Source organism: Lipotes vexillifer, unplaced genomic scaffold, assembly GCF_000442215.2.
Source record: "Lipotes vexillifer unplaced genomic scaffold, Lipotes_vexillifer_v1.1 scaffold784, whole genome shotgun sequence".
In the NCBI taxonomy this organism is placed as follows: Eukaryota; Metazoa; Chordata; class Mammalia; order Artiodactyla; family Lipotidae; genus Lipotes; species Lipotes vexillifer.
The window spans coordinates 543,227-555,319 of NW_006774772.1; the positions used below are offsets into that span (position 1 = coordinate 543,227).

Sequence of the window (12,093 nt, forward strand, 5' to 3'; positions counted from 1 at the left end):
CTTCTAGGATACTGACATAAAGTACTTCCCTACTCCAGAAAGGAAACAAACAGGCCTCCTAATTAAGTAACTATTCAGAAAGGATGTGTTCTGTTTCAAGAAAATAACACTATGAAAATATAGAACTAGATAGTAAATGTTAGAGGGCTATTTTTCACTCCATAAAATAATTCCCTATATACTTTCCTTGGATTAAAAACTCAACTAGTATATTTGTAATACAACACATTCCATGCACTATATGTATATATGTATGTATATATACAGTTCCAGAACACATAAAGGATTGAAGTAGAATATATTTCCATGACTAATTACTTTAGCAACACAGTAAATTAAACATAAAATTTTCATGGCAAAAAGTTTTCCTATTAAATTATCAACCAGGATCTATTATACAGACATTTTTCCCTCAGTCTGCTTGAAACTTAAAATTCTGCAAACTATAATATGGTGCAACAGGGCAAGATGTGTTAGTTAAGTTCTAGTGTGACATTTTATTTTAATTAGCCTGTAGTTAAGTTGGATAAAGTTACATGTGTAGTGTGTCCTTTACGAGGACAGATGTTTAAAAATTTGAGGTTTCAATACTGTCATCAACCACTTTCCCTGAGATGTTAACATCTGGTGAATCCTTGTAACTCAGTCAGATACATGTGTTTTCTTTTTAACAAACTTAACAAAAGAAAGTAGATATTAAAGAAAAACAAAAGCACTGTTGAGCAGCTTATTCAGTTCAGTCTCATTACTTTCTTCTTACAGAAAATTTGGAGATGTGTGTCCTTTGTGGCATGTATACCTTATTGTCAATTAGTATTTATTGACATTCCCTATGCCCAGAGTACATCACAAAATTATTGTGTACTTATATTAAGAAACGCAGGCTCTAGAGGAAGTTTTCAGTTGAGCATTAGGATAAGCAAAATGGATAGAGACTGTAGACATTTGATTAGGTTTCTATATTTCTTCAACAACGTGGACTAGATTTATTCGAAGCCCTCCAAATGTGGATAATCCTGAAAAAGAGAGGCCACACTCATATTCAATGAATGAAGAGAAGGAGCTAAGAGGTGGAAGGAAGAAGTGATTCTGATACCCAAGGAAAGTGAGTTTTCCTTCAAGAGCTCTATGCTACAAACATGTATCATTTTATGCATTGTATCAAAAAAATTAAAAGTTATTAAACTCACTACATACTTCTAGCGAGAGTCTGTATTACTCTGATAAGAATTCTGAAACTATGTAGCAAAAACTTCGATGAAATTATTTCCTTTGACCCAGTAATTTTCCTTTTAGCAATCTGTCCTGTTGAAATAGGTCAAGGGAAAATGTATGATTAAAGACAACTGCATCATTATTTATGATAATGAAATTTGGAAAAATCCAAAAAATTTCCAGCAATATACGTGAAATTATAGGACATTCACATGGATGTCATGCAGCCATTAAAGGGGTATTTTCTCAGAATAGTTAATAGGAGCAGAATGTTTCTACAACATAAAGTATAAGAAACAAGATTCTTTTCTGTATTTCCCCCAAAGGTCTACCTGTAATTAAGCTGTAAAACTAACCTATAAAATTATTTTTAAAGGAAAAAGCAAAGTTTAAATAAATACCCATATCTAAATGAGTAATTAATGATAATTTTCAGTAAATTCTACGTTGTAAAGTATAATGTGTCTTACTAGGACAAGGGGGGAATGAATTTCTACTCTTTGAAAGTCTGGTAATGATGAATATAACATCCTCTGTACTAGAAGTTTCTGAAAATGGGCTCCTGGCCATAAGAAGGCCATATGTCTGATTGACATCCTCAGGGCTCAAGTTCAGCAAGACATTGGTGTCTGTCTTTTGATTCCCTTGACTACAACCACCTGAAAAGACTAAGTCAGGCTCACCCCCTGGATTGACCTTCAGAATTGCACAGTGTGATTTCTGGGCCTTTTGCCCAAGAAAGTTCTGTCCACATATTTGCTGATGCCTGAAAGTTATTTAAAAGGGACAGAGTTGTTTTTGTTTTTGTTTTTTTTCACATTTAGAAATAACATATAGATGCCACTTAAAATGGAAATACTAGGCTATAACCCCATATTGACTGAAATTCAAAACCACCAATTTACATGGTTAATATGAATTTAGTTACTATTTTTTCCCTAAGTACTTTGATTTTTGGTGCCTTTTGCTTTCTATACTGAAACAGTTTAAATTATCACTATCAGAATCTTTCCAGTTTTGAGAAGATGAAAGAATTGGAAGAAAAGGAAGACACAAAGGGATGTGGAAAGGGAAAGGTAGGCATGGCTAGCAAATGGCAGAGAAAGGAGAATTTGGAGATGAAGACAAACCTATGCATTTCATGATTTTATCTAATTCATTATTAATATGTTTTATATATTCATACACAAACTGGAGATTTGATGGATTTAGTTACCAAGGACAGGTGAATGGATATGTGTTTAACTTAGCCAAGATGTTCATGTTAGGTCACCAGCCATGTATTAACTCAGCTTTGTGTAATTTCTAATGATTGTTCTTCTAATTAACTCACATAGTAGTTTTATTAACCTCTGAGGTTAACCCTCAATTTAGGAAAAGGTTGAGTCAGACCCCCAAGCTCTTGATCAATGAAACTCTGTTGGAGATTTTCACCATCTCATGAGAGTAGGCACCACTTACAGGTTCCCTATCACTGGTCCTGGCCACCCTCCTTACTCCCCCGCCCATGACTCTTCACTCAGTTCCCTTTCCTTAGGATTTGACAACACATTTTGAGCCTGTTGAAATTAATAGCTTTTTCAAATCTGGAAAGGGCAAAAATTAAATCCCAAAGGAGGTGAAAAATCAAAGTACATATTGTAGAAAACAAACATATTTTAGGCATCTCGAGTCTTTCCTTTTTTTTGGTCCTTAACATTATTTCCTATTTTCACTTATCCTTTGTGATCAGCTGTTCACCTACCCCAATACTATTAAAGTAGCAACACTAAAAGGTAGTTATTTCAAATCAACTGTTGCTCAAAAATTCATGGATTAAGGTTAAATTTCTCAAACTAGTAAATGATGTATCACACTGAGAAGTGGAGTTAGAAAATAAAACAAAAGTTGTTTAAAACAATACAAATCCCAGGTTGATGTCTATGGTTTACTTGGTGTTTAAAAGGTGTTCCTTTCGGCAGTGACAATAAAGGAGTTAATTAGAGTATTTTCTGGAGCATTTTGATTGTTATCAAGACATGCCCATCTTTCTTCAAACAAATATACAGCCAAACCTTCCAATTTGCATAAGAAATTTTCATATTTTCAATTTGATTTGTTTTTATAATTTTTGTTCAAGAAAAAGTAATTTGTGAGGAAAAAGAAAGCTTTACAAATAATTTATTCCATTTTGTAAAACATTTTAGAAGACAGAGAACAATTTGATTTATTCCAAATTCAGGGACAATATAAGAAAACCCAATGGGCAACCATCTATTGTAAAATTCTTTGAATCATTTTTTCAAGTAAAGAGATACAATTAATATCATTTTGGCTATGCTCATTACAGATAACTGGTACAATAAACCACTCCCTCTTGGTCCAAGATATTTATAGTTTTGCATAACTTCTTAGAAATATATCTTCCTAGGAGTTATTGAAAGGTCTGTATGAGAATGGCCGCTTAGGAAAATTTATATTTCAAAATTTCTTTTCATAGTAGCAATAACATTTAATGTAACTCAATATACCATAGCATGAGTAAAGAGTGTGATACAATTTTAATACGTTTGTTTCATATACAGCATGGCTTTAATGCTGCTTGTAGTCTCCCATCTCAAAATAATGACAATTATAAAACTACTTGCATGTATATGGAATTAATCCAAAGCCTTAGATTTATCATTAAAGAAACATTAATACCCTGACTTGTATAAAAATTACATATGTTCATGCCTCAAAGTAAGTGAATATTTCCAATGTTGGAAATCTGTTGACTACGATAATTTTATAGTCTCTAAAACCATCATCTTATCTTTTTGCACTATAACTTTGGATGTGCTATTAGTAAAGATTATCAGATCTGTAATCTTCATTTTGAAGACAGATTTACAATTTTGATTTAAACTCTCTCCCCAGTAACAATAATAACATTGATAACATAAGGGATGGACTATGAATTTTTGTTTTAGTTGTATTCATTAAATGCATTTCTACTTTCAAATAGTTAATGTAAGAAAAAATTCCTTAACAAACATGAATATATGGTTTAAATTATACTTTTGATAACCTTTTATATCAAACCACTAAAAACAACTAATTTTCGGCTAAAGTTTATGATATATACATACATGCATACCATATTTCAAATAAAAAATATAATTGAATGTGCTGTATATATTTATAAACAAGAGGGGAAATTTCCCATAATTTGGTATAACTGAATATAGATAGATAAATCAGACTAAGAAATTCTAGACTTAACTCTAAGATAAATATGTTAAAATTCTTATTTGTGGACTAGATATTTTTACCAAGGCATATTCTGTACATATTCTTATGTTTCAGTCCTTTAACCAAAAGCCACTCACTCACATTTTATGAATATATTATCCATGACTTAACTATCACAAGGTCCATTATATTTGGCTGGATAAAAATGATTTTTAGCTGTAACAGTGTCATTTACTTTAATGAATCTCTACCCATTCCCCCAATTTTAAAAAATTGTATTTTAACATATTAGTGGGTATTATAAGTCAAACAGTTCCACACTGCCTGTTTTAAAACCAATTCAAGGGCTTCTCCGGTAGCGTAGTGGTTAAGAATCCACCTGCCAATGCAGGGAACACGGGTTCGAGCCCCGGATGGGGAAGATCCCACATGCCGCGGAGCAACTAAGCCCGTGCGCCACAACTACTGAGTCTGCGCTCTACAGCCCGCGAGCCACAACTACTGAGCCCACGTGCCACAACTACTGAAGCCCGCGCACCTAGAGCCTGTGCTCTGCAACAACAGAAGCCGCCGCAATGAGAGGCCCGCACACTGCAACGAAGAGTAGCCCCCGCTAGCCGCAATTAGAGATAGCCCGCGCACAGCAACGAAGATCCAACGCAGCCAAAAATAAATTTAAAAAACCCAACAATTCAAGCCTTATAAAATGACAAAATAATACCATCAGCAAACCCTTCAGTCCATCTAATTTTTCAACAACCATCTAAATAACACATGAGTTTTTATATCCATATGTCCAGCTTGGTCCTAATGCACGCACCAGGGGGATGGAATACACCATATTTGCTGGTATTTTCTAATTTTGCTCCCTTTAAATAAACATGGGCTTAGCTCAGAGTATTACACCAGGTTACAATCTAGGCTTATTAACAGTCAGAATGTAATGAGAAAATTGTATTAACTAGAATTAAGGAATTACTCACCCAGCTGGGTCTCCTGAATTGTCAGTTTACTTTCCATAGGATACAGAAGCTTGGGTGGTTTATCAGTCAGAGGGGCTGAAAAACAATAATAATACAGACTTATAGTTATGCTGCATAAACTGAAGGATAGAACACAGTTTATTTTCCCAAGTAGTTTTCATTCTCTGAGTAGTGTGCCAAAGCATTCTACCAAGTAATGACTTACATATTGCAGGTAGTACCTTCAGGCGAGCTGAAAAGCTATTCGATTATACATGACTCAAATATAACACTACCAAATTGGCAGTCACATGAAACTGCTGGAGTACAGAATCAGGATTGGCCAGTCCTTAAGAACGTATGATTGTACTTCACCAAATATTTTCAATTTTCACCTTGCTTTCCTTTTTAAAGGGTACCCTACCTTTTCTCTGTGTTAATTAAAGATACACATGATATCTGTATCGTGCACTTCAGTGATTTTTGGGGGGGGCATAATATTGCCTCTTTCTTCTTAATCCCATTCCTAGTTTCCCTACCCTGGATCACATTGCCTCAAAACCCATAATTTAGTAATTACATTAAGTATTTCTCACATACATCTCCTACAAATGAGGCAGCAATGTGGCATTACATTACTACAAATACAAGCTGCATATTCAAACATGCATAAAAGTAGTCACCAAGTTATATTTTAAGTAATACATTTCATTTAGTCAGAACCCCTTATTACTATTATCCATGACATTTTATAGTACTTATTGCTAATTTGCATGATATACTGTCTTTGATTTTTAGCTTCTACACGTTACTGCTCTGTGCACTTATCAATTTATCAATGATCAGTGTACAGATCTAAGAGTTGGGTATTAAGCATCTTGAAGATAGGTTTCCCATTGCATACTTCATTCCTAGCTAACTAGACTATCTGGACTTTAGACAAATAGTCAGTGATCCTTCATTAAAGACTCCCTCCTCACCCTCTCTGACTGAAATGCCCAGGTTCCTGTGAAATCTGTCACTGCAACTTCCACTCTGTGAGAAGTACAGAAATGATCAATTAAGGGTTGCTGAAATTGATTGAAAAATTAAATGATTTTGCTTTGAGGGCTTCCTTCCTTGCCAGGAGGACATGCCAGTTTGGTTGACAACCAGAAGGCTGATCTAGACAGCTGTGCCCGGAGTCGTGGCCACAAATCCTCATCAACAGAGGATTCAAGAATTCAATCTGCTTCGGAAGCTCACCTCTATCTCTCCTTAACAGAAAACACAGTCAGTGCAAACGGATGATGCATCCCAGCTCCGAAAAACAGGAATGAGTTTTAAGAGTCCTTGTTTGGAAGACCAACCTCACATAGGATCAGTAGCTTTTGTTCATAACTAATTGAATGCATTATTCATTCATTTTCATTAATATTTAACACAGGGATGGGAAGGAAGGGGAAAGGAAAGTTGGGGTAATAAGATGAGATAAATCACTCTGAAATTCTTCTCAAAGATTTGACATCACTCTGATTAACCTCAAATACTTGTATGCCTTGCCTAAAGTGATCTTAACAGATTTTTTTTCTCCTAATAGCTAAATAAGTAGGTTAGTCACTAAATGTTGGCAAAGCAGTTCACCATTAATAGGTCAAAGAGCCACATTTCCTAGGCTCTGGTTATCAAATGATTTCAGGTAACTTCAAAAGCAATATGGCATCAAAATAACCTGTTTCTTCAGTAAATTAACTCCGTTTATAAAAGCTTGTGATTATAGAGTCACAAGCAGACAATTCAACAGTTATACAAAGCAGCTGAGAAAAATGTTCCCTGTTCAAACACATCCCACACTAATTTATAATAAAAGAAAATATCTGTAGAGAAAGATAATAAAATCCATAGATAGGACATTTGTTCAGAAATATAAAATGGCTGTGTGGTTCTCCACCCCAACACACCACCCACCCCATGGCATAATGTTACATCCTTAAGATCTTTCCATATTATCCTCATGGGACAACTCCAAGTTAACAGAGGAATAAGAGTGTTCAAGCCAGAAAAAACTATAAGCTTATTAAGTTCTTTGATTTTTAAATTGTGCTCCCTAAAGCCCTATGGTTTCCACAGTGCCCCTCTGGGCAGGTGACATGCAGATACAGATAAGGGGTGGACCGAGGGCCTTGACTCCATACCTTGTTGTACTGCCTACCCCTCTCTTGATATAAGTAGCTCTGCTTTTACTTATACATCAGTATTCCATCCAAGATTTTAACCCCCCAAATCCAATTCAACTCAACTGATGTATATTGGACACTATAATGTGCTAGGTATTGTGATAGTGGCTTTGGAATATCTTTGGTTTCTGCCTTTACATCTTACAGTAATCAGAAGTTTAAAAATAATGGCAATAGTGAAAAATTCTGGGCTGATTCAACTCCCTTGTTTTATTTACTTAATTTTTTACTTTTTTTTTTTACATTTTTTTCTTTTTTTTAATTGAAGTATAGTTGATTTACAATGTTGTGCCAGTCTCCGGTGTACAAAGTGACTCAGTTATAAACATATATACGCTCTTTTTTTAATATTCTTTTCCATTGTGGTTTATTATAGGATATTGAGCATAGTTCCTGTGCTTTACAGTAGGACCTTGTTGTTCATCTATTCTAAATGTAATAGCTTGCATCTACCAGCCCCAAACTCCCAGTCCACCCCTCTCCCTCCCCACTCCCCCTTGACAACCACAGGTCTGTTCTCTGTCTATGAGTCTGTCTCTGTTTTGTACATAGGTTCATTTATGTCATATTTTAGATTCCACATATAAGTGATATCATATGGTATTTGTCTTTCTCTTTCTGACTTACTTCACTTAGTATAGTAATCTCTAGTTGCATCCATGTTGCTGCAAATGGCATTATTTCATTCTTTTTTATGGCTGAGTAGTATTCAATTGTATATATGTACCACATCTTCTTTATCCATTCATCTGTCAATGGGCATATAGGCTGTTTCCATGTTTTGGCTACTGTGAACAGTGCTGCTATGAACATAGGGTGCATGTATCTTTTTAATAATTAGAGAAATGCAAATCAAAACTACCATGAGGCACCACCTCACACCAGTCAAAATGGCCATCATTAAAAAGTCTACAAATAACAAATGCTGGAGAGGGTGTGGAGAAAAGGGAACCCTCCTACACTGTTGGTGGGAATGTAAGTTGGTACAGCCACTGTAGAACACAATATGGAGGTTCCCACGAAAACTAAAAATCGAGTTACCATATGACCTAGCAGCCCCGCTCCTGGGAATATACCCAGACAAACCTATAATTCAACTCCCTTGTGTTAGAGGTCAAAGATCTGAGGTGTAAAAAGCACAACTGGTTTGCCAAAGGTAACAGAGCAAATTCAAGCTAGAGTCCTTGCTAGATCTTTGCCTCCCAGTTCTATCAAGCAACTACTAGCCCTGTGCAATGATTCCCCTCAAGGTGTGAGCAATCTGTTAGGAGAGCAAAAACATACAAATAAGTGACTATAACCTACAGCAGAGCACTTGTACTGTGCAATCTGTCATCTATAAGTTCTGATATTATGCTCTAGAGGGATATTGTTGAGGCATGTTTCTTGTATGATTCACTTGTCTTTGATAAAAATGAACTGAAACTGTCAGAGAACACAAGAGCTGACTACAGATTTGACACATGACTGAAATGGGGTGACCATTAAAGCTAAGATATAGGTCCACAGTCATTTGAGGGTGAACAATTGTGCTGCCACAAAGAAAAGACATGTGCTGAATTATCCATTATTTGAATGTTTCTGACACTTTATGGTGTTTAATAAATATTAGTTGAATCAAATTGACAGAAGACAGAACTGGCAAACAAATGCAGGAATGGTAATGACCAAACAAAATGAACACACAAACACAAAACCCTCTTCATCTTCTGCATGGGCAAAAGTAGACTGGAAGGAACTCAAACAAATTAGTTATAATAAAAAGCAAAGTAATAAGCATTAGACCATGACTAGACCAACTAACATTTTATTGTCAAGAAAACATCTTGCCTTTTGGGACCCTTTCTTTCCTTCTCTCTCGCTCGCTCTCTCTCCTTCACACACACACACACACACACACACACACACACACACACACACTCTCTCTCTCTCACACACACACACTCACTAAGCTGGAATCATTGAAAAAATAAAGCAAGTATGACAGTAGTGACACGAAGCACAGGCTGATTTTAAATCCTAATCACATTTTGTCTACAAAAAGAAAAACACAACAATTACAGTAGAGATGTTTCTCTGGCTACCTATGCATTGAAATATTTCTATGAATCCACCAACAAAAATATTTTCAAGCTCTCATTTTATTCTTCAGAATATCCCACTGACAACATTAAAGATAACATAGTTATTTTAAAAGTGTTTTTATTTTGAAATTAAAAATATTTATTTCTGGGCTTCCCTGGGGGTGCAGTGGTTGAGAGTCCGCCTGCAGGGGACACGGGTTCGTGCCCCGGTTCGGCAAGATCCCACATGCCGCGGAGCGGCTGGGCCCGTGAGCCATGGCCGCTGAGCCTGCGCGTCCGGAGCCTGTGCTCCGCAATGGGAGAGGCCACGACAGTGAGAGGCCTGGGTACCACAGGGAAAAAAAAAAAAATCTTTATTTCTCTTTTAAAATAAAAATCTTTGACAGAGTTATTAATATGTCCCGATCGACAAAACCATTCTTCAGAGTAGAAGGAACAATTTAAAGGACGTTTTGCTTACCAGCTGCTAGTTAGAGGTATACACAAAGTTGTGTATAGGAATAATTCCTATGTTAACGTTCCCTAAATAATTATGAAGAGATGAAGTCTCTCTGTTTTTTCCCCATGCCATGTACACTTGGGTTATGGAACAGTGAAAAAGAGGATCCAATTTTCCAAAGCGAAAGTGACAAGAGACCAGGGCAATGAGGCCAGTATTCTCGAATTTTTCCAATGTTCTTCAAGAGAAGAGAAATATGAGATACTTAGGATGAGTGTACCTTTGTTTTGACATCCCTCTAAAATTTAAGTTTAGCCCCTCAAATACTCTTGAGAATAATTAATATTTCTTGGATACTTAAAATTGTCCTACCACAAAATCTGTTCTTTCAAAATCATAGATACTTTTCAAAATGTATTTTAAGTAGTGCCTTCTCTGCTTTGTTTCTTAGAAGCATTATGGTAAGGTAAGAAAGATAATACACATATTTTTCAGGGAGACATGGGTCTAATAAATTCTGACAGAAGTTCGACCTGGTTGGTTTGGCAAGTTGGAGAAGTTATTTAAACTCTATGAGTCTCAGTCTCCTTATATCAAAAATGTGACATTTTCCCCTATGGCTTGGTGTGAGGATTAAATAGGATAACAGATTAAATGCCTGGATATATTAGATGGAAAATACATCTGTTCTAATGATATCCATCGAAGTTTGGGACAATAGCATTTAGCATTCTTTGTAGCCTGAGAAGAAAAAATATATATTGTTTGTAAAATAATGAACTGGATATTTAGATAAGGGTTCAAAAGGCATTTAAGTTCTGAATTTAAGAATCATTAATATTTCCTACATTAGTTTCCATAGCAGGAGAACTGGTCCATCCTTCAAAAACACAATTCAACAAAAGCATTTTGAAGATTTTTAGATATGCAAGCAAGGTACTGGGATTGTAAAGGACTCAAACAAAGGTAAACAAAACACAGCTTTTAACCCTCACAGAGCTTACAACCTAGATACATAATTAAAATATAACTCCACGAGTCAATTTCAAGAGCCTTTATGAAGTACCTGCAAATAATAACTACTATATTACAAATAAAATGACCAATAAGGCATGGAGTTATACATAAGAATGTATGAGATGAGAACGCATATATGATGCATTCTGATGAGTGCTATACTCAGAGGTAATTTCTTTATGACCCTATTTAAATCTACCAGCTAAATCTGGTCACAAAACAATACTCACAGATTTATTCAGCTGACAATAAAACACGCTCTGTGGCAATCCCACCAACACGCGCCATTTTACAATGGAGATTTTTGGTTTGTTTTGCTGTCTGCATGTACTTTTTTCTAACTTATATAAGACTTGACAACCAACTGCCTATTGTCCTAGCAAGCCAACGGAATGTGAATTACTCATAGAGCTTCAATGACTCAAAATGGGATTTCAGTTCTGCTTTCTTTGGTCTGGAATGTTTTGTTTTGTTTTGTTTTGCGGTACGCGGGCCTCTCACTGCTGTGGCCTCTCCCGTTGCGGAGCACAGGCTCCGGACGCGCAGGCTCAGGGCCATGGCTCACGGGCCCAGCCCCTCCGTGGCATGTGGGATCCTCCCGGACCGGGGCATGAACCCGCGTCCCCTGCATCGGCAGGCGGACTCTCAACCACTGCGCCACCAGGGAAGCCCCAGTCTGGAGTGTCTTAACATTAGTTCTTAATAGTAGAGCATAGCACTCGTGAGATATATAGCAAGTAGACAAAACCTCATGTTCCTTGGGAGAAAAAAAATGAACGGATGGGAGAAAATACGAGTGTATACTAGGTGAAGCCATTTGGGGGAAGAAAGGTGCTTAACTTTTCACTTATCTCTAATGCACTGGGATTGGCAAAATTTCTCCTTTCTGTTGCAAACAATTATGGTAACTCCCAATGGAGCCATGGAGCCTCAGAAGCTTCAGAGGA

General features: G+C 36.2%; 1 protein-coding gene across 1 annotated transcript in view; it reads right to left on the minus strand.

Annotated features, from left to right (window-relative positions):
• Positions 1 to 12,093, minus strand: part of IL1RAPL1 (interleukin 1 receptor accessory protein like 1) — a 671,741-nt gene that overhangs the window by 298,846 nt on the left and 360,802 nt on the right. Inside the window, exon 4 of the mRNA XM_007449480.1 lies at positions 5,408 to 5,486. Coding sequence (XP_007449542.1) covers positions 5,408 to 5,486 — 79 coding nt within the window. The remainder of the gene's footprint in view (positions 1 to 5,407; positions 5,487 to 12,093) is intronic.